This window comes from Pseudochaenichthys georgianus, chromosome 21, assembly GCF_902827115.2.
Source record: "Pseudochaenichthys georgianus chromosome 21, fPseGeo1.2, whole genome shotgun sequence".
Lineage (NCBI taxonomy): Eukaryota > Metazoa > Chordata > Actinopteri > Perciformes > Channichthyidae > Pseudochaenichthys > Pseudochaenichthys georgianus.
Window position 1 is genome coordinate 14,320,457 of NC_047523.1, and position 24,359 is coordinate 14,344,815.

The 24,359-nt window shown below is 38.9% G+C and overlaps 1 protein-coding gene across 3 annotated transcripts in view; it reads right to left on the minus strand.

Annotated features, from left to right (window-relative positions):
- The window catches only part of LOC117466535 (partitioning defective 3 homolog B-like), a 291,025-nt gene that overhangs the window by 186,118 nt on the left and 80,548 nt on the right, over positions 1-24,359 (minus strand). For all 3 annotated transcript variants that reach the window (XM_034109836.2, XM_034109835.2, XM_034109837.2), the window contains exons 5-9: positions 20,842-20,912; positions 11,045-11,128; positions 8,617-8,742; positions 1,472-1,730; positions 13-121 (exon numbers count right to left, since the gene is read on the minus strand). In XM_034109836.2, the coding sequence (XP_033965727.1) occupies positions 13-121; positions 1,472-1,730; positions 8,617-8,742; positions 11,045-11,128; positions 20,842-20,912 (649 nt within the window). The remainder of the gene's footprint in view (positions 1-12; positions 122-1,471; positions 1,731-8,616; positions 8,743-11,044; positions 11,129-20,841; positions 20,913-24,359) is intronic.

The window sequence follows — 24,359 nt, forward strand, 5'->3', positions numbered from 1 at the left end:
TGTGTTCCTCACCTTTCTTCAGATCGATCCTCAGTTTTCGTCCTGCTTTCTTATTGGTCACCAGGCTTGAGAGAACAGCTCCTTTCTTAAGAGAGGGGCTCTCACTCCTTCCCTTGGGTGTCTAGGTTGAGAACGTTGAGCATTTAAGTACATCATTTAACAGCTGTTAAAAACATTAGAGAAGACAGGCTGCTTTGTTTTTGACATTTTAATTCTAAATGCCCCATTTGTCACATTCTAAATGCATAGTTTCTAAACATGTGAGCTGATGATTGATCCTTGTCATATTGTTTATTATTCATTACATATACAATGTAATGGGTTTTTTGTTGTTGTTTGTCTAACCTTCTAAAATGTTGTATCAATGTGTTGTTGAAAATGTGATGGCAACTTGCAGTTATTTATGACATATCGTTATCGATGTATTGATCATCATTTAACAGAAAAATTAAAGAGGTCTAATAAAGATCGGAAAAAACACATTTTACTACTCATTTTCTATTTCTCTGTCTTTTTTTACCTATCCTTTATGTTATTGTGTTTTTAAATGGAGCAACTGGTACAAAAGCGATTCCCTCGGGATTCATTTCATATTCTAATTCTGATTCGGATTCTGATTCAAAGTGAAAATAAAGCCTGTTATAACCCACACCGTAGTGTGCATGAACCTGGACAACATGCTCATTAGTTCTGAAACTGTGCTTTGACATCATTAGAACAGAATATAGATCAACAGACCCGTTTTTAAGAAAATAAGGTGATGCTGAGCTGTTGCTAAGCAACTGTTGCATCTGTGCCAGATGTTTTTCAAATGTCAGCCATGTCACCATGGTGATGTGAACGACTCAAGTAAATCAGTTTGGATAAGAAAGACTGAAATCAAATAAAAAGATGAAGTAAACTAAAAAAGATAATGTTTCATTGATTCAGTTTGTGTAAACTGAAAATACACAGACAGAATTTAAAGTCATACAACAACTCTAAATTAAAGATACACTGTGTGCAAAAGCTGACATTACAAGCCATGCCAAATCATTATGGGAACAATATGTAAAATCAAGGCATTTTCATACCTAAATAATTCTTAAGTTTTAAGGGAGGAAGGTTTTGGGAGGCAGTAATGCTTTTATGTGTTTTTAAAAACGTGTGCAGAAAGCTGTGTCTAAAGCATACGGCAAACTGACATAACATCGACTTCAGTCAGTTTCTTCCTGTTGCTAATCAAGGAGCCTACAAATATAGATACTTTTGGTTCAATGTTGCTAAAAACATTTGATTAATTAAGGATAATCTGAATATGATGTTATTATGTAATGAGCCGATTGTTTCTTTATATTCAATGTAACAACATTTTAGTTTATCTCAAGTTTCCTCGTTGTTGCTGCTGTGACACCTGAACTCCCCCGCGTGGATCAATAAAGGTTTATCTGAACTTATCTCAGGTCAAGTTGACTTGGAGCAGAGAACTTACACTAACAGCAGCTTCTGTGGAGGCAGCTTCCTCTGCCAATCGCATGGCTGGATTCTCAGAGGGCTTGAACACAGGTTTGGCTTTGATGGGGGGAGGCGGTGGTTTGGACTTGGCCACCCGAGGGCTGCTGTCTGGACCGGCATTGTTTCCAATCAGCTGACCAATAAAACTCTTCTCATAGCGTTCTCTGTTGGAGGAGGGAACTACTTCCAAGCGGACAACCTGGGAGCGCATCGCCTGACGGAACACTTCCTGAGCTCTGAGAGAGAAAAAGAGACGGAGAAATGAGTGATGAGTTCAGAGCAAGAAAGGAAAACATTCAGAAAGTGTTACGTATACGTTTGTGTATAGGTTAGGGGTGTAACGGTATCCGTATTCGTCCCGTACCATCACGGTTCGGCACATGCAGTCACACGGCGAATACGCATTTTTTTACGAGTGGGAAAAAAGTCTGTCACTCAGGGCAGTATTACACTATATATAATCCAGGGGGCGGTATTGCGCCTAAAAGCCAGCCGCCCGTAAATAACAAATGAAGAACAAGAACAAAACACAACAAAACGAACACAATACATGAAGAAGAAAAGTTAGTATCTATGGCGAGTTCACACAACACACAGGAGCTAGAACCCACCTGCTTCTTTTAAATCAGGTGTGTGGGAACATTTTGGGTTCCCTGTGGACGACAACAATGATGGGGATGTTGTGGATCGGACGAGGACGGTGTGTCGGCGTTGTTCGACAGCGGTGCGGTATGCTAGTGGTAACACGTCAAACATGCTCAATCACACCCGAGTCAGTCTCAGTCCCCAGCGAGAGGGGTTTCTCAACGGCAGGTGACATAGTTACCGCCAACAGATCTGCCCTCACTACTGACAACGTAGACAAACTCATCTTTCTGAAGAAAAACTTGAAAATAGAGCAAAGCTTGAGTACCTTTATTTAGGCATAATGGCCTCACACACACACAAGCAGTGGTGTAGTGGGCGTTGGACGCGGGGGTACGCCATACCCCCACTTATTTGGAGCATGATCTTTTTTGTAATAGTCTAATAAATATAAAATCATTGTCAGTCTTATCAGTTGCAAGTGTGTATTTGTTGTAATAATGACAAAAACATAATACATTTCACAGTAATTATAATAAAAAATAAAAACGATTTCCTTAAAGAATTATGATTAGTCAACAGGCTCGTGACCCCGCGGCGAGCTGGGGGTGTGTCAGTGACACACCCACGGCCAGCTTACCGCCCGCCGATTTTGCGGCAGCTCTTTCCCTCAAGAACGCTAATGAAAAAGCTCTATAATGGCAGGCAAACATTTTTTACTTGACTTATTTTCTAAAAAGAATATAATTCACAAGAAGAAAGAGTCTAGCAGCACCGAAGCTACAAGTGAAGCTGCTACTAGTACTACAGTACATCATCAGAAGAGCCGCCTAAAGACGTGGATAATGCTAGCTAACGTGCACGTTAGCTGCGCTAGCAACGTTCCCCTGGCTAGCTCAAGCTCACCTTTCCCAGAGGTATGGACGGAGGAGATGTGGCGGAGGAAACAAGAGGCATACCCGTGGATAGACTGCAAAGCTGGGAAACTGGGCTGCAAAGTTTGTTCATCCATATCTGATGTATCAGTCTTCAAAACGCAAGGTGTGTGTGTGTGTGTGTGTGTGTGTGTGTGTGTGTGTGTGTGTGTGTGTGTGTGTGTGTGTGTGTGTGTGTGTGTGTGTGTGTGTGTGTGTGTGTGTGTGTGTGTGTGTGTGTGTGTGTGTGTGTGTGTGTGTGTGTGTGTGTGTGTGTGTGTGTGTGTGTGTGTGAAAAGCAGCGCTGTCTGCTTATTTGCAATGTAGGCTAGGCCTAATCAGAATAATTTCCAGTCCAGATTCAATGTTTGCATTAGTAGGCTATATATATTTTTTCGTTTTGTTTATTTAATAAGTTAATTTCAGGACAAATTTGGGAATTTTGTTTGTTTGTTATGAGTTTTAAATAGATTTTGAAAGTGGAGATAGAGAGAGAGAAAAGCAGCGCTGTCTGCTTAGTTGCAATACTATAGTTTATGCAATTTAGGCCTATACATTGTTTATGTAACGTATGTGCCAGTGTGTCCATGGTTTTGAGTCTGTGTGTGTCTGTTGAGCACAGCGCCGTCTGCTTTTTGCAGTACAGTAAGTAAAGTAGGACTAAGCATACCGGTAGTTTCTGTGGACCTGTCTGCCCGTTTTGTGAGTGCACTGCGCGCGTGCGCACTTGTTTGGGATGACCTAATTTAAAATAGCGTCCCCCCAGTAAAAAAATCTCCACTACACCACTGCACACAAGTTAATTACACATGTTAGACATTGCTCCTAAAGGTAGGCTACAGATTTTATTTTGTTTTATATTTATCATTGTATTTATTTTATATGTTGACATCAGGAGATGTTATACAGTTCTGGATTGCCTTTTATTGATTGTGATTCAAACACTTTCTTATTATTTATTTTAATATTTTCAAGACATTCTTTTTAGTTGTACAGCTTGTACCTTTTTGTTTGACATCAGCCATTATAAATAATATGGCCATCTGAGTGTGTGTGTTACTGTTGAATGATTCCAAATGTTAGAGTTCCTTATTTTCATACCAAAATGTGCACTACTGTTAAAAATAAATAACAGCAAAAAAAATTATGCATTTGGGACTTTTTTTTGCTTTTCCTTGTTGTACCGAACCCGTACAGAACCGTGACCCCCAAACCGAGGTATGAACCGAACCGTGACTTCTGTGAACCGTTACACCCCTAGTATAGGTGCATGCATTTATCATTCATAATCATGGCATAAATCACAGCTACATAAAGTGTAAAGTCATCAATATCTGACAAGCAAAGTCATTATGAAAGGATATAAAACTCAATTAAGAGGAAAAAAAACAAAGATACATTGTCAAATGTGTCTTTGGAATATTATTTTTGATGAATACAAGATGAAAAATAATTAAATGCAAATTATAATAAATGGTGTGTTGGATTTTTGAAGATTTCAATACACTGGTGAATATGTTAGGCTCATATATCTATACTCAACTGATTTTAATTGATTTTTAATTGATAAAAAATAAGATTGATAAATATTGCCGTAACTAATTATCGTTTTTATTGGCAATTACTTTTCAAAGTAATTCAACTGATTATCTTGTCTAATATCAACGACAAGGTATCCGTCAATAATCCCATATTACATTTAAAATAATAAAACACCAAAAAGTAGATAATATTATTGTTAAATAACTTGGAAACCAGTGTTCTATTCTATGGTTGAGTTTCCCAGCAGGTAGAAAAGTGTTTTTCTTAAGACTGGTGTATCAAAATGCAACTATTGTGTCATGTGTTGATGAAATGGATGGGTCTGTCTACGTCAGCGATTCTCAAATGAAGTCCCAATAGGGTGCCAGGTGGAATTCCGGCACAATGACAATATTTTTGATTTTGTTATGTATATCTGTAATGTCCGATGTCACATTGTTGTCTGGACAGATATGTTGCTTTGGTAAAGTATGTGACACACTGTACATCAGGGATTCTTAACTTGAATCCCAATAGGGTGCCACGTGGCCCACCGACCATTGATTAACAATGAGAATATTGTTGTTTTACATTGTAATAGGCTTCTTTATGAAGGAAAACAAAAAGTGTAGGAATCCCCCGGACCATCCAACAGAGGTCTGGGATAATAAGCACTTTTTTTCAGAGAAAATTAGTAATGGTTTAAATGTTTTTCTACTTGAAATAATTGATCTTTGTTTATCAGATGGCACCCAGCCTCTTGTTATTTTGCAAAAATGAAACCTGATAAAGCATATCCCGTGTTTGGAAAATGTGACAGCAAGTTTAACCATATCAGGTCAAATCAAATGCTTTTCTTTTTTATTTAAAATAAAGCATGTATGTTAGATTGAGATGTATATTGTGGTAAACTGTAGTTCATTATTCTAAGCTGCTTTATACTGTAAATTGCCATTGTTTTTTTCCTGGTGGTTGACTGTGTGATGCGTATTTATCATGATTGGAGCAAAGTGAAGGCAGGAGCGAACAGGAGACGCAACAGAGAACAATGACACCTGTGCAGCAGGCCATTATAATCTCATGATTCATAAGAGAGATCGTTTTGCAGAGAATGACTTTATATCAGATTATGCTAAATAAATTAGGGGGACCATTGTGTCAGGGGCGATTGGTACACACCATCATTCACCTCAGATAACCGACAGAGAAAATCCACTTTATTTAAATTATATTCGATTACTCTCCTGTTATTTCCCGCCGAGATTATTATTAGATGTAAAATGATCATAAAGTTTCTGTAACTAGAGACTATGTTTAGAAAGTCGTGTATAAAGGATATTCACTATGTAATACATTAAATCAGCAATAATAATACTTTCAAATGTTATATTTAACAGAAAGAAAGTCATGCAGGCATACATCTGGTGATAAAATGTCACTTTGGGCAAGTTCCATCTTAATAAATATTTAACCAGTGGTTAAATGTACACTGTATTTACAATCTATGTATTATAAATGCATATTGAGGTTTCCAACTGAAAGTACATGTGTTTCTGGTTTACTTAAACTCCACTTGGTAATATGACGGTAATATATGTATATTGGGGTGTTTAAGAAACGCAGATAACAGAAGCTCTTAGCAATTACATGCACCAAACTCCATGGGCAGCCACATTAAGAAAATATATGGTGCAAATGATTGATACAAAAAATGAATACGAATGAACAATTTCCATTCATAAAAATAAGGAATTATAGCTAGCACCTTAAAACGCCATGGATAATATGATGTTGTATGGTAATCCAAAAGAGTGGTTTCTAGGCGAGTTAAAGCATGGGTCGTCATATTTTCTTAATTCTACTCTGAATTTGCATAATGAAACCATTAAACACACTGGGCAGTCTGAGCAAATGCTCGTGTCTCACCTTGCAGAATGACACTTGTTTTTATTGTAGAAAGACCACTATGCAGAACAATGTAACTAGATGTTTGTTGACGTGTGTAGTCGTGCACAGATATTGCCATTATTGTTCCTGAAGGACAATGGATGCGAACACCTTCATGTAAAAGAGATATTCTAATCAGACAATGGAAGTGTGTGTGTGTGTGTGTGTGTGTGTGTGTATGTGCGTGCAAGTGTGTGTTCATGGAAATGGCACACATAGGATTCAGTGGACTTTCACTGGCCTACTTGCACATATTTTACTGGAACAAACATACCTTTTCAATAATCTCGCCATGACAGAACAATATGGGCAAGAAGGTGTGTGTGTGTGTGTGTGTGTGTGTGTGTGTGTGTGTGTGTGTGTGTGTGTGTGTGTGTGTGTGTGTGTGTGTGTGTGTGTGTGTGTGTGTGTGTGTGTGTGTGTGTTTGCATGTTATTGTGTGTACAATCATGCTCAAACCTGTCATATGTTCAAATGTCAGAAAATGGCGTGTGTGTGTGTGTGTGTGTGTGTGTGTGTGTGTGTGTGTGTGTGTGTGTGTGTGTGTGTGTGTGTGTGTGTGTGTGTGTGTGTGTGTGTGTGTGTGTGTGTGTGTGTGTGTGTGTGTGTGTGTGTGTGTGTGTGTGTGTGTGTGTGTGTGTGTGTGTGTGTGTGTGTGTGGACTCGGGCCCATTCACCTATCTTTGAACAATATGTAGCAAACCCAGCCGGTGATAATCCGTTTACCTACAGTAGAGCATAAAACATCTCGTATATAATCTCATTACCACCCTGAACGTTGGACAAGGACTATTGTGTAGACTGTATAGACGTTGTAATGTGCTGTAATCATGATAACACCCACATCAGTCCTTGTAATCTGTAGGAAATCTTTCTTACAGGTGTGTCTTTTGTCATGTTAATGCTCTGTAATCATGTTACATACTTAAATACTCGTGTTAATGTACTTCTCTTCAGGTGCTTCAGCGGTATAGTAAGCAAACTCCAGCGTGAAACATCTGCTGTCGAATGGATCTTGTGCAAATCTTCCCTTAGAGGAATGAAGTGGAGCGACACACAGAAGCTGGCTCTTATAAACACACACATGAATGAATTTGTAAGCAATGCTCTCCAAACATCTGCCAAGTGTCTTTTCTGCTGTTGTCTGTGATGGCTGTGCAACAGTGATATAAGCCCTCTGACAATGGAGAGGGAAATAAAACAGAGGCAGCAGGAAGAAAAGACAGACTTGGACAGACTTGAAAGGATGTTAGACTATAATGCATCTGCTCATATATACACATATTCTTAAGTTTAAATTTTGCTGATCATTTTATGTAATTTTTCAATACCTTTTCATTTACATGAATGTGATTTAAAGCTCAATTGCACATTTTAAAAGCTTGCGTCTCCTTTTGTACAAGGTGTATTCACCTAAATCACCGATGTGTGTGTCTACTGTATGTATATGTAGGCATATAACCAGCATATTTATATTCTATCCCTGTAGCAATTCAGACAGCTTTTGTTCCTATTCGATGTTATATTGAGGAAGACAGAAACCATGAAGGCACATTTATGTAAACAGGGGCAAACTCCTGTGTGGATTGGCACCACTAATGTAGGCAAGATAAGAGCTTCACAATTTGGACAAAATAACTTATTGTGATCATTTTGACTGATATTGCAACAGCAATATGATCCACGATATGGGAGGGATTGATCGTGTAAAAGATGTTCATTGATAGATATATTAAAACGATAATGAAAGGATGGGTTACACATGTTCTGTTAAGTCTGTATAATATGATTTGTCGGCTGGGATATCTCTGCAGCAGCAATATATCCTTAATCGCAAAATGGTTTTTAAACACATACTTTGCCCTAAACCAATATTTGGCTTTTTTGTGATTTGAATATTCCACTAGTCCTTATTCAATTTTATTTTACATTAATTGGGAACCTTTTGTGAGATTAAGCATTCTTTTCAAAGTTGTGTGAACTGACCCTTTAAATAAATAGCCATACAAAAACTAGCGTGAATCTTTATCCATGTTGTTGTTTGACACGATACAGATATTGCACAGGAAATGAATGCATCTGTAATATTACGGGAGCTTGCTTTTGTATGAGCCATGTCTTCAGCCCCTGTTCACAAACACGGTGTTGCACTCACTGGCTGAAGGTCTTGTCCATGAGGTCCTTGTTGTTGATCATGACTATGCACTCGTCCTCTTGGAACAGGCCTTCCTTTCGTGAGCGGCTCTCCTCCTCCACTCCACGGATGAACAGACCGAGAGACCTGAAAGGAGAAGAAGAGGGGTGTTCCCATCACTTCTACTTGTGTAGATACACAAGCAAACAGACTGTCTTTAGAGTGACTTTCTGTGTGTCCCAGAGGACGGATGTGTCTGATGGGGTGACCCCCAGAGAGTGTCTATGTTTACTTAGACACTGCTGACAGAAAGAGCCCCCAACTATCTGTTTGTCTCTTTCTTTGTGAAACTGTTGGAGAAAATACTGTTGTCTCCTCTTTGGGTTTGTTGTAATGCACTGATATCATGTGTGATTCTGAACGGTGTACGACCTCTTTGTGATAGGAGGAGGCAGGGCATTTCAGGTTGTTGATCTTTATGAGGAGACAGACACATACTTGCTGTCTCCTACATATCTCATTTCTATGACGCGTGAAGGAAGTCCAGAAGACGTCACATCGCAGATGACCCGACACCCACGGCTGATATTAGCGCCACCTCGATTTACGACTGTGTTGTTATCTCCTGTACGTTGGACTTTATAAGCCTGATGTTTTGTCCTGCTCCGTTGAGCAACATACCCCATGTGTGAGTTAAACCTATCCTTTGTATGTGATTTAACTCTGCTCCTTCTTGCAAGAATAAATTAGTACCTGATTATTGACCTGGTGTCGAGTGATATTTTCCTAACAGAAACATTATTAGTGCTTATATAAGTCACCTTCAACTGATAAGCAAAGTGTTCAACTAGCAGATAACAAGACAGGTAGGTCAATTACCAAAGACAATATGACTGAAAAGTACACACAAACTTAAGACATCAAAAGTGTGCCGACATGGAGATCAACACGTGACAAATATACAGGCAGCCACTACGATGGTCATATCAACTGATGCGCTTTCTTATTATGCTTTTTGGGGTGTTCCCTTTCCTGTTGTGTGTTATGTAAATGGTCTGCAAAGAAAAAACTTCCAGGGAGGGAGGGAGTTTCTCTCTCAGACCCTGCCTGAAACACCTCCAATGGACTCCTTTGTTTTCTTCCATAACATAATGACATCACTATGTGACACTCATGCTTCTATTGGCTAGCTCTCTAGCACATCGTACATGATTTACAATTTTGAAGCCTGAAAATGAGTGTAATAGGGCCCCTTTAAATAGTTCACCGCAAAATAGAAAATACGTCCTCTTACCTGTAGGGCTATTTATTAAGTTAGTTAGTTTTGGGGCTTGTTGGAGATCTTTGTCGTAGAGATGGCTAAGTTATCTCCAATATAGTGGAACTAGCATTGTTTCTTGCTTTTTGGCTGGTCTAATTCAGTACAAAGAAGATAGTTGTTACATAAAACCACTCACAACTACATGTTGTGGATAATTCTTTAGTAACAGTGTCACAATTTATATAAGGAAGCATTGTTGATTGTTTTGTTTTATTGTTGGTGCAATGAGCACCACAAACTGAATACCAAGTAGTTCCTTTATATTGAAGAAAAATGTTTGATTTGTATACAACGATATCTCCAACACTGAAAACACATTGAAAACACACCAAAATGGTCTAGATTGATAACTTGCCAGGTAAGAATGTATTTTCAATGTTGGGGTGCACTGCCCCTTTAATATGAACCTTTGCCTTACTAAATCACAGCTTAACAAAGCAGAGGTGATGACTGTGACACTCTAAAGATTTCAGCTGCAAGAGGATGAAACTAGGCTAAGAGGTGAAAGGGATGATGGGAAATGGTGGAAAGAGATGGAGGTGTTTAGGAAAATGGGGGGAGGAGGATAAAGGAAAAAGAGAGTGAGGAATTTAAGGAGGAGATTGGCGGGGTCAGGTGAGTCATGAGAACAGCCATAAAAGCTCATCCTGCTTTGCTGTAGGAAATCCCCATCCACTGTCTGACTGTCACACACCCAGAGAAAAGCTCTGCAATGTTCCCTATGTGTTCCCATTGCGTGAGAATGTGTGTTTGTGCACCAAGGTAGAGAATTCCTCATAAACGCAGACATTACATTACATGTTAGACGCTTTTATCCAAAGCGACTTACATACTCAATACTGTGGGCAATCCCCACAGGAGCAATTTGGGGTGAAGTGTCTTGCCCAGGGACACAACGACATGCTGACTGCAGTGGGGTTTGAACCTGTTCTCCCCTGATCCGAACACCAACGCTCTATCCACTGCGCCACACGCCTCCAGGGACCAAGAGTATAGGCATATTATGTAATGCAGCAGATAAACAAACAATATTGGTTAAAGGGCAGAATTAGGGCTTATTCCGATGAGTGTTTCTTTGTGTGTGTGCATTTTTGCTTCTGTGTGTTGGTCTGCGTTCACACGACTTACCGTCCACTGAGGGATGAGCTGTAAGGGACCACGTGGATTCCCAGAGGACTGTCGTCTCCCAGGATCTCCACTGTTCTAGTCAGGCTGTACAGTTGAGCACACAAACACAGAATACAATGATTAGGAGAAAAACTAAATAAATATACTCAAATATGTTAGAGGTAAAGTTTTGTCACAGTAACATGAACGGGACCTTTGTGTTTTGTTTGCTTCCAGAGACATTTGCATAATGATTCAACAGCCAGGTACCCATCTGTGATCAAAGCTAACTACTGGAATGATGTGAATAATCAATGACTCATAAAGATGTCGTACACATATGCACAGATGAAGTAAAGAAGGATTAAGACAGAAAAACAGGACCATAACACATGTCTACTGTTGTAGTCAAGCTGCACAGATGAACACAGACACCAAAGACATGAAACCAATGAGATAAACCACAAGATGTGTAATATTACTTCACAAAAATAAAACACAGGGAGAAGTTATTTCCCTTTAAAAAAAAGAGCAGATTTAAGTCCTATTCTATTTGACAAATAATGATTATGCATGAACAAATACCAGGATACATTTTTTTTAAATTTGAATCTGAAGTCAGAAGCAGAAACCTTCATTTAAAAAATAAACAACAAAAAAAATAATACAAATATGTATATAAACATAAGAAGTTAAAGTAGGAATGTTGAATTAAAACTAAAACAAATAAAGACTGTTAAAGTTAGCAAAATGTCCTCAACAAATGTAATATTAATATATTTATACAAATATAAGAATTTAAAGGTAAATGAGCAACAATCTATAACATGGAATTTACCATTTTAATTAATGAAATAATTGTATATTATATCATTACACGGCTTAGTTGAATACTTGATTCTGATTGGTCAATCTCGACATTTCAGAGGTTAATACTTGATAACACACCGCTAAGGAGGATCAAGGGAGAGAAGGAACGGGGTCAAAAGACAGAGCGCAGGACGTCAAAGAAAACCACAGAAGAAGGCAGACAGGAAGTAAACACTAATGGGAACATGGAATGGGTTGTTGCATTGTTTAAGAACTTGTTAGTGGAAGAGAAACTGTAAACACACTTGGACAGTTACAGTAAATATTGATCCGTGCTACCGTTATTTAAAGTTACGTCATTGTTGCCGCAGTGCGAGCCGACGCTGTAGAACGCAGTATTTTTTTCATAGTGGAAGCAATATGATCATTTTTAAGTCAATAAAATAGTTTTAAATCAATGTTATGAGTGAAGCTGTTGGTTTATTTTGCATGTGGCTGTGTGCAGCGAGGCGTACATTCATAAAAAAATAACACCCGACTGATTAGATGTATAATGCATAACAATGTGTGTCTACTAAAGGAAACTATGAAAGTTCTATCCTGGATTGGCACATCACTTCCATGGAAGCTTTCAGAGTGCTAAAAATACTTTTTTGTTGGGGCCTTAATCCCCGTCTGTGAACCCGGCCCTTAGACAGGGGAGAGCAGACAAAGTCAAAACAACTGCTCTGTCTCTGCGTGTGAGCTCATGTTTTTCAAAACTTTTTTTTGTGTGCCATTCATCTCAATGGGCTTCTTCCTCTCTTTCAATCTCTCAATGTCTCATTTGGGTTATTCGAGTGTGTCTGCTTTACATTCTGTCTGTGTTTTGAATGTGTGTGTGTGTGCGTTGAAGTCTTTGTTTGTTTGATTAGTTTATCTATCAGAGCACAGCCATTAATCCTCCCCTGACCTTCTCCCTGGTCCCTGTGTGTGTTTTTTTCTAAGTGAGTTTGTCTGAACTTAGTTTTGTACTCTTTAGTTCTACACTCCTCTCTAGACCATCCATCCATCCCTAAACCCTCATGAACTGATAGCAGTGCAGATGCTAATAGAATCCAGAGAGAGGCTAGTTGATGATTCATGGTTGGCAACAGGGGGAAATATGCAAAGTACAAAAACAAGGTCTCCCTGATGCCGCCTCATAGTCACTCAGCAAATGTGAGTTAATCCAGACAATGGCAGACAAGGGACTGCTAGAGAGAGGAAGGCCAGGGCAGAGGGAGGAAGGATGGAAGAGGGAGAGTGAAAAGATGTGGGGAGGAAGGGAGGGAAGAATAGCAAGGATGGAGGAAACAAAGACAGACGGAGATAAAGTGTAGGAGTGAAAGGAATGTTGGAGGAAAAAATGGAGACAGTGGTTAGGTAAAAAGATGCAGTGGCAGGAAAAACTAAAGGGAGGCCCGACTAAATGTATTCCTAGTTTCATCATATATACTAATTATAATGACTTGAGTATGTACAGTAGTTTTAACACTTGAAAAGTGGTTCAAAACTATCATAATGCATAATATGTCTAGCTGCTGAAAGCTGCAAATTATATGTATTTGTAGATTTATAATTTTCTGTAAAAAAACATTTTAATTGGCAGTTTCAGTGATGTACAATGCTGGAAATATTGTAACGTCCTGTTTGTGTGTGAAGGCTTGAAGGGTGTCACTACACGATCCGTCCCCCTGCCCGATCGGTACTGCGCATGTGCGAGATGGTCCGGAAGTCCGGACGGCAACCCAAGATGGACACTTGACACAGTGGCTTTTAGCAAAGCTCAAAAAGAAAAACCGAGAGAGATGAGTTATTGTTATTACAACGTGACTTCAATATTATTTAACAACTCTTTTTATGGTGTTCTTTTATTTAGGGTTAAGTACATTGTCAGAATAAGTGAGGAATGAATTTAACTTCTGTTAGACAGCCATATGCCATACATTTTTGCATACATTCACAGTAAATATGTATTCAGTATGATAGCTGTCTAACAGAAGTTAAATTCATTCCTCACTTATTCTGACAATGTACTTAACCCCAAATAAAAGAACCCAATAGAAAGAGTTGTTAAATAATAGGGAAGTCACGTTGTATTAACAATAACTCATCTCTCTCGAGTTTTCTTTCTGAGCTTTGCTAAAAGCCACTGTGTCAAGTGTCCATCTTGGGTTGCCGTCCGGAGTTGTCCAATATGGCGGACCATCTCGCACATGCGCAGAACCGATCGGGCAGGGGGACGGATCGGGTAGTGACAAAGGGTCCCTATTATGTTTTGGGGGTTATCCCTTTCCTGTCATTTGTTATGTAGGTCTTGTTGCAAGTAAAATGTCCCTCCCTCTCCAACACACTACTCCCCCTGCCTGAAACACCTCAATTGGACTCCTTTGTTTACCTATGTAACATAGTGACATCACAATGTAACACTTGCATTTATATTGGCTAGCGGTCCAACACAATGAATGTGGGGGTTCGGACATTCCTGACACACCTCTAAGCGGTTACCAATCACAACAGAGCCGGTCAGCTAACCAATCAGAGCAGACTGGGCTCTGGTTTCAGACAGAGGGTGAAAAGAGGTGCTGCAGCAGGCAGTACGGGGGAAATAAAGAGCTTTTGAACATTAAAGGATGGAGACATGTCACAGTACAACAGACAGATATGAACCTGAACATAATATGTCCTCTTTAAGAATGTTGATTGCTTGCTAACTATAAAGATTACTATAGTTCATATTCCATGGAGTATGTAGCATACAATTGAAGTAAAACATAAGAGTCTAAAATAAGAGCAAAATGCTAGCATGTTCACAAAGATTATAAATTATAATACAAGCTGATGTTAAGCAGGGAATGTTTCTAAAGGTCAGTATCTTAGTAAAGTTGTTACAAGGCTACAATTTGCCAATTAACCGTAACCTCAAATAATAGCTTATTTAAAAAATGAGTTCAGAAAAGTATTTCAGACCTGATGGTATATGGTATCCTTGAACATTACTAGCACAATGAATGCCACCCGTCATGTTCATGCTGATATGTTTTTAGATTGGCAACTGAACATGTTGATATTCTGCTGACACCAGATGAAAAGTTAGAGGATCAGCTAAGTCATTAGGTTTCATCCTCTTGGGATCGAGCATGTCAATTAATCCAAGAGATGTTGTTATAGATTTCAGTCTCAGGATTAAAGTGGTGAACGCACTGATGAACATTCCCTTCCCTAGATTGGGACCACTACGCTTACATTAAGTAGTATTTGGTTAAAAGGAAAAGGAAAGAAAGAGGGGACGGATAGAGAGACGAGCAAAGAAGAAAAGTAGAAATAGCAAAAGAGAAAAGATGGTAAAAAGGGAGGTACGTCTGGAAGCAATAATAGTGAAGTAAAGGGAGGAGGCACTGAATTAATTAGACAAGCTAATGAATAGCATTAATATGAGGGGGAAATCCACTCCTCCCTCTATCCCTTCCTGCTGCTGTGCCTCTGATCTCTAACACTCCCACTACAACACACAAACGCACTTCAGATCCATTTGCGTTTTTGCTGCAAAAAAATGGAAGTGGGGGTGAGAAAAGGGAGAGATAAAATGGGTGAGACTTGAGAAAAAAAGAGACGGTGTGCGATGAGAGAACAAGAGACGGAGAAAAAGAGAGGCAGAGAGATGAAGAGAGCAGGTGTTCTCTTCATCCACCTGCCACTTCACTGATCCTCGCCATGAAACACAGAGGAGGAATAACAAAAAGGGAGGATGTGCATTACCAAACCACTCTCTTCCTCTCACCCTCATCTCCCCTTCCTTTCTCTCTTGGCTGGTCTTTAAAGTGCATAGAAGTGGGGAGAGAGCGATGTGAAAAAAGAAAAAAACATACAATACTGCTAAAGGTTAATGTATGCAAGTACATAAACATATCATAACATTAATTTAAAAACTCTTAATGGTAGTTGTTGATGAATGAGTGAGCTTATTAAAATAAATAATGAAAGCTGCATGAATCGCTGAACGGGCCTTGACCCTTAATTGTGTACATATCGGAGTAGTTGTAAGCAAGTGGTTTGTATAGTTTTAACTGATGTAAATCGTCAAAAACGGTGTATTTTCCTTCGACTGAAGACCTCATTGTTTGATATAATTTGAGCTATCCACTCTTTATTTGAATTTTAGCGTCAAAATGGGGAAAAAATCCGATAAACAAAAACGCAATATTCAAAATGGGAGACTTCCGGGAAGGGCGGGGCTAATAAAAGCCAATCTGAAATATGTTCACAACAATAAGAGCAATGTGGGTACAACATCTTGTGAATATCAGAGCACTTATATCCAAAAAGTTTGGAATGTTGGACATGTGTAAATCGTCAAAAATGTGGTCTTCAGCCTTGACCTATAACCCCTATCATTTGAACTATTGAATATTCCTTTGCAATTTATTGTCAACTTTGTCAAAGGGTTATTCCACATGAAAATTAAACTCAGGACAAATGCATTATTCAAAATTGGAGACTTCCAGGGAGAGTGGGGCTAATGAAAGTCTATTTTGTTCTGTCCACAATAACCAGGGCAATGGGCAAACCGAATTTCTGAAAACATTGGAATAACTGTATGCGACCACAGTCCTACCCCTCAATAGGGGGGCGCCAGAGAGTCCGCTGGCAACTTTCAAAACATTTCACTACAGTTTGAGCCAGTCCTGACCTCTGTGCCACTTATTGCCACCTTCAAGCATGTTGAAGGGTAGCTCAGGCCCCATCAAAATGAAGTGTAGGTATACTGAGTGTATGGCCCTTTGTAACAAGTGAGTGCAGAGAGTATCGTATGTTCCTCTGATAAATAGAAGTGTTATAATAACATATAAATATACTCTTTCACATCCTGTTTGTCTAGTGCATCCAATGAAACCTATTTACCTTTTCACCTCCTAGCTTCTATTACACAGTACCTTATACAACAAAGAAATATAGTATGATGGCAATGCTATTTCAATAAACCAATTTACAGTAAATCTGTTTCCCGGTATAAAAAGCACATTTTGATTCAAAGGTAATGAGTTTTGCGGTGACCGTGCTGTGTGGTTAAAATTATGACGAGCCATTACTGTTTTTATAGGTGTAGCTTCACACAAAGGCGCACACATGCACATGCATACACACACACACAGAAGGAGGACAATAATGTGAATAGGAGACATACACACCAGCAGAAAGTCATATAGAGCCACACACACACACACACACACACACACACACACACACACACGTTTATTCATTTAACTTACGCTTTGCTGTTCCAATATTTATGGCAGCACTCCTCTACTCATTTTGGACTTTTTTGCAATTTCAAGGATCGTTTCCCCGGCGACCACAGAAACCATTACATCACTTTTACATTACTCACAGCTGAGATGGTTTCTATGTGAGTGTGCATACATGAGATGATGTGTCAAAAAATAAGTTCATGAGAATATGAAACAAATGTGTTTGTCTTAAATAATTACCTATATATCCACTTCATTGGGCTCTATAGTACCATAAGGCCAAACTCAACAGATAGGACTGAGCGTGTGTGTGTGTGTGTGTGTGTGTGTGTGTGTGTGTGTGTGTGTGTGTGTGTTTATGAACACAAGTTTGTCTTTGTTCTGTGGATGCAGCTGGTTCCTATTGAGCAGATCAAACATGGTTTGGCTGACATCAAATGCTTTAGCTCTCTTATAAGTCTGATTGCATAAAAGTCTATAAGAAAAATACCCTATTTCTCACTCCCTTCAAGTTTATGGTCTCAATTCAAGTATTTTTTGCATGATGTTCATTGAGTTAATTATCTTTCCATTTAGAGTAAAACAGACAAAAAAGCAGGGTTTACTTTAAGGGGTGAGGCTACCTTGTGATTCACAGGTCACTAGGGAGCGACACTATCACACAGTTGTACTAAATGCAACGATGTGGCTGTTCATTTGATCTGGTAAATACATTTAGTTAAAAAGCATTTTTTATTCCAGCCAAAATGACCAATTAATACCTCATTAATATAACAGTCAATGTTGAATACTGACATATCTTGCTGACCAAGCTTACGAGAACTAGCATTAATTGATAACTTAGCATTTGTATGGGCTCCAAATAGTGTTAATTTCGTCAGCTATTTATTATTTATTAGTCCTGTGTTAAATTTCCTTTTTAGTTTTAGTCATATTTAGTCACCTTCATCCTGTTTTTATTTAGTCAAGTTTTAGTCGACTAAAAGTCTGAGCATTTTAGTCTTATTTTAGTCAAAGAAAACTAATTATTTTAGTCTACTTTTTGTCAATGAAAACTGTTGAATCTTTTTTTAGTCATCAGATTATATAGAACATTTCAGTCAAACTAGTCTAGCCAAAACCAATAATTTGTCATTTTAGTATATATATATATATAAATAAGATTATATCTTGTCCTTATTTGATGAAAAACACAGGTTGAATGATTAAGAATGCAGCTTTGCAGAGAGTATCTGCTCAGGTTTGTGGTGTTTTTACCTGTGTTATGGCCACATTGCTTCCCTTCTGATGAAACAATGCATTCACTTTTTTTCTCCGCCTCATTGTAGCGAAAATGGGCCCAAATATCACATCGTTTCTTTCTCCCAAGCAGTGGTGGCTTTAGACTTTTTCGTTGTCAGTCATTTTGACGGACAGGATCGTAACATTTCCGTCATAATCCATTATTATCTGTCGAGTGCACAATTTATCACTCACTCGCGCTGACGGGGGGGTATTCGGTTAACGCGAGTGCGACCACTGCTCCTAAACCCTGTTGTTGCCATTTTATTTTCTGTTAAATAAGGTTAGTTAGACCATGAGTTAGTTAGACCCGAGTCTTCCTGACAGTTCATATTGTGCCGCTGCCCGGTGTAATTCAAATCTACCGCCGCGTGCAGCACAGACACACAGCTGCTGCCCTGCCGCAGCACCGGAAGTGGAACTGCTGGGAGAAAAACTGACTATCAGAGATGTAACGTTATCTTTGATAATATTTCGTCTCCTCACTTTTCGTCAACGATATTGCCGTTGGTGCCGTCTCGTCTTCGTCATGGAAAAAAAGGTCGTTGACGAACATATTTTGTCATAGTTTTAGTCAACGAAATTAACACTAGCTCCAAACAGTATGTATGGCAAAAGAAAGATGCCTCAAACTCAAGGCTTTAAAACGGTAATCCACACAACCAATGGGCGACATCACAGGGACAATGTCCCCTTCTTTTATACAGTCTATGAGTAATACACTGTCCATTAACAGAGGTCAATGGAGCCAGACAGAGCAGCACATTGATCAATGACGTAACGGCCATTTTCTCAAATTTACAACGTGTTCTGCCTAGGTTTTCTATTAGTCATGCTATGGCAAAGATTGGCCTTGGTTAGGTTGAGTGGACGCATGGGTTTTGTATGTTTATGACAGGATAACTTTTTATTCTCTGTAAAAGACTGGGATAAATCAAGCAAATGAGAAAACATTTAATTACATTTCGTTTTTTCTGCTTGAGCAATGGTCACAGATGGAAAAATATGGGTGGCTGGGACATGATGCTTTCGGGGTCACATCATAATCATCATGAGTTTCCGACATCTAGGACATCGATAGAGACCACAACAAAGTCCATACTACCTGTAACATTTGATAACTTGAAAATGTACCTACAAAAAGCCGAATTGTATCTATATTCTCCATTATTGACAATGTATTGGTTTAAATATATTTGTTAAAATGCATTAGAAGGAAAACATTATTAGAAAATGACATAGTAGTCAAGTAGTCTTTATGTAGTTAAGAAAATACACATCACTGTCATCACATTATTCTGAAGCAAAGACTGACTCATTCAAAACATTAGCCATGACAAGGAACAAATGTAATGTAAGGGTGTTACGTGCTATGCGCCATGAGATCTGCTGCTAAATACAGCAGGAAAATGTAGAGGCTGAACACAAATATGGAGATGATTGATTCAGGTTAGCTAGGAACACGCTAACATGGGAAGACCGTTATAATGGATGTGTACTAGGCACTGCACATTAAACCTGAGAAAAACAGACTCAAAGTTTGTAACAGGCATGGTAACTATCTGTCCGCACTGTAAAATAAGCACGCACGCACGCACGCACGCACGCACGCACGCACGCACGCACGCACGCACGCACGCACGCACGCACGCACGCACGCACGCACGCACACACACACACACACACACACACACACACACACACACACAACACACACACACACACACACACACACACACACACACACACACACACACACACACACACACACACACACACACACACACACACACACACACACACACACACACACACACACACACACACACACACACACACACACACACACACACACACACACACACACACACACACACACACACACACACACACACACACACACACACACACACACACACACACACACACACACACACACACACACACACACACACACACACACACACACACACACACACACACACACACACACACACACACACACACACACACACACACACACACACACACACACACACACACACAACTACTTCATTAGGCAGCCCTCATTAGTGTATGCATGTGCTGTGCTCACTTGTGTCTGCCTGAAGAAAAAAAACAGTTGCAAGTGTGTTTGTAGCTGTTCATTTCTAACGGCCATGTGATGTGTGTATGGCGGTCTCTACATGTTTGTGAGTGTGTGAATGTGTGTGTGACCCTGACCCCGTTTTTTCGCAGTCTTTTGTAGTGGGCTAATGATGGGGCTTCTTTACAAACTAGAACTGTAAGGGCCTTGATCTGGATTAGGATACAGCTTAATGAAGGGAAAGTAGGACACAAACACACACATGAACATCAACAAACAGGAATGTAGACAACTGCACATAGCTATACCAAAAATGACATAACATAAAGACAGTCTGTGGACTATAGCATAAGAGTTAGAAACGCACTGACCTGTCGTTGGAGGTGTGTTTGCTGGGGGGTCGGTCTACCCCTGCTGCTTTTTCCACAGCTGGACTTGCCGCCTGTAGAGAAAACACACAATCACATTTTTGAGATTGAGTAAGAGACAGCAAGAAAAGAGCAGAACAAGATCCAACAGCACATGCAATCCGTCGGGAAGTGGAAGACTTCATGGCTGGACAAAAGACAAAAATATAAAAAAGGAGGATAACATCAATTCCAAAACATGTGGATGAATGATCTAATACAGCTTTTTAAATAAACAAAGAGCTTAAAGGAATGACTAAGTGGAGGCATTAACAAACTCCCCGTGTTTTGGATGTTTGCTTTAAATGCACTACACGCATTATGAAAGCCTGAGATTAACAAGCAAGCCTTCGCAATTTGACAGACACATAAAGGAAATGAATGAATTGACGAGTGAAGGAGCCGCTACGTTGATGGATGGATGATGTACAAATAGCAATTAATATATGTGGGCAAGAAGACAGTGTTGCCAAGCAGTAATAAATAACACTGTCAATGGGCATGGCAACCGGGAGAAAGAGGGAGAGAGGTGTGAGGAAGAAGAGTGTAAATGTGAGCCAAGGGAGCTGTAATAATTACTTAATACGATGACATGAAGTGTGTGTGTTGATGTGACACGGAGAGGTGAGCTCCACAGGGACGGGTTACATGCCCAACAGTATAAGGATGATGAATCGTCTGACGCTCAACATGTGACAAGTCTCTGTGCGTAGACACTAGTATGTGAATGACTGTCATTACTACATATGTTTGAGAGTACATGGAGTTACCACTGTATCATGAATACATGTGGAGAAATCACACCTTTGTTAAAAACTGCTGGACATTTAGCATATAACCCTAAAGATTGTATAGGGGAGGTATTGATTAGATTTGGTCTACAGGGACCCTAAGTCCTTATGTCACCCTAGCCTAGCTGCATTTCTACCAGCATTTTATTTTAAAGGGGCATTATCATGCTTTTCTAAGTGTTTGCCTTTCCTGAACTATAGCTTTTTATTGCATGTAAATGGTCTGCAAAGGCAACAATTCCAAAGTTCCCCGCAGAGGGAGTTCCTCTCCCATGTCACAGTAGAGGCACAAAATATTTGTATAATTTAAAAAGTGGCAAAAGTGGTCTTCACTATCCATATGAGAGGAATAGGAATTGCGTGATGTTTCCCAGTTAGTTAAACTACAATTGTACCTACAAAAACTACAGCTTCTACAGTTATTAACAAACATAATATTTGACTATAACCAAACCAAAAAGACATGCCAGGACTATACCAATAATAATATACACGTATACACACATTTAGGTTTACATAAATTGTAAATAAAGTACACCCTTTGCTCAGTTGAAAAGAATATGTGCTATATTTTAAAAATATATAAGATGTTCTATAAAGATAAAATATGTCATAACTGTGATTGGTCTGATTCTGACTTCGCATTTAAAAGGCTCAATTTACATATATTTTATTACTAAATTTTAATTGTATGTAAATCCCTATGAAAGTGCCTCAAGCATGCCTTGGGACAAAGAAATCAATGTACTGATTATAATTCAGTTGTAATCTGCAAATATGTCTGCATATGTGCCCGTGGATATCTAAGTTCAGGCGTGTGAGCATATGCAGACAAACACATGCAGGTCAATAAGGCTCAATGTTAGCAATAGGCACTAATGGACTCTTAACATGACCCTTCACCTTTGACCTCTCCCTCTACTGCCTTCATGACCTACACCACCTGTCAGGGAAGCAGAGAGGGGAGGGAAAGGGAGAGCTGAGAGACAGACGGTTGAGTAATGAAGAGAGAAAATGTCAGAGAGCTGAAGAGACTCAGGCTGGGTCGACAAACGGATGAAGATTTGAAAAAGGAATCAGAGAATGATGAGAAGAGAGGGATAAAGGTGAGATGAGACTCGACGGGGAACGACAGACTGCAGATACTGTAACCATATGTTTGGGGTTTGGTGGCTTGGAAATCAATTAGTCTGGCCTAGCTGCAGATGCTGTCATGTGAGCTTAATTACTAACGGGATGACAGGTAACATTAATTATCCTAACCTCTTTGTCATAACAACAGCTACTCATACATTAATTGGAAGGTCTTTGGTGCTTAATTGCATGTCTCATTTAATAACTGCACATAGAACAAGTCTGTTTCTTTGGAAGACCAACGTGTTAATTAAAAAAAGGCCAGGACACTATGTTCCTTATCAAAGGGTAATTCAAAACCAGTAAATGAATCCAAAGAAATAAATGTGTCTCATTATTCATGTTAACCTTAAGATATTGTGTGAAAATGTATATAAGTGGCTTGTATGCTATCTATTTGAATCTGAAGACTTTGTCAAAGTTTATTTTTTAAATTAAATTAGTTTATGAACATCTTACTAGTCGCCATTTACATGCACCAAAAAGGCAGCTAAAACCATATTTTTTATAAATGTGATACATGTGTATAAGTGGCTTGGGCAAGACACTTCACCTGAACTTGCTCCTGTGGGTATTGTCCACAGTTTCTGACCATTGCATGTATGATATATGTGTAATGTGTGTATATGTAAAGCGCTTTGAGTCATTGTAAAAGCGCTATAATAAATGTAAGGAATTATTATTATTATTATTATTTGTACGTTATATCTTTCTGTGTGAAAAAGCATAACATCTGTAGTCTCTCAAAGTTTCTTATTTATTTAAATAAAAGTATAAATATCTTACTAGTCAACCATTTATATATGTACCAAAACATGCAGCCAATACCATACTTTCAGTTAATTAGCTCAATTACTTAATATTTCTAATTCATTTAAATGGATAATATTTAGGTTATTAAATAATGCAGATTATTGAAAGCCTTTGCAAAAAATTAGATAAAACATGCCAATATGAATATGTTCCAAAGTTGATTTGCACGGTCAGCCAATCATTGCTTTCCCTTAATATAAGTATACTTAATTAAAATGTACCAAATACATCCCAATAAAGAAATACTATTTATTCACGTGAAGCTCATTTGAGCTAATGATTGATGGACCAGATTCTCCATTTGAAAAACTAAAACTAAAAATGTACTCATTAAATGACAAAGATGTATTTGAAATACATCAAGGACAACTGCAGGGGTAAAAATTAATACATTAGTCTACTGACCTTGGACAGCTCAATCGATACTTGTGAGCATTAGCGGCCCTCCAAAAAACTGGAGGGTAGAGAAGCCCAATTTCCATTTTAACTCAATGATGGATAATCCTACCTTGAATAACTATGCTTATAATGAATGAGTCTCTTTGGTCCAATCTAATAATTGCTAAAAGCGGATAAAAAAAGAGTGAACTATTAGTGATATTACTAATTACTGAATAACCAATCAGGCTAAGTGTTCACTGAAAACGCTTACAGAGTGAATATGATAAATTATTAGAAATTCATGCTTAAATGTTGCTGCTTAGGCGATTGTTGTGCATGGTGTGCGTGTGCTTGTGTGTGCGT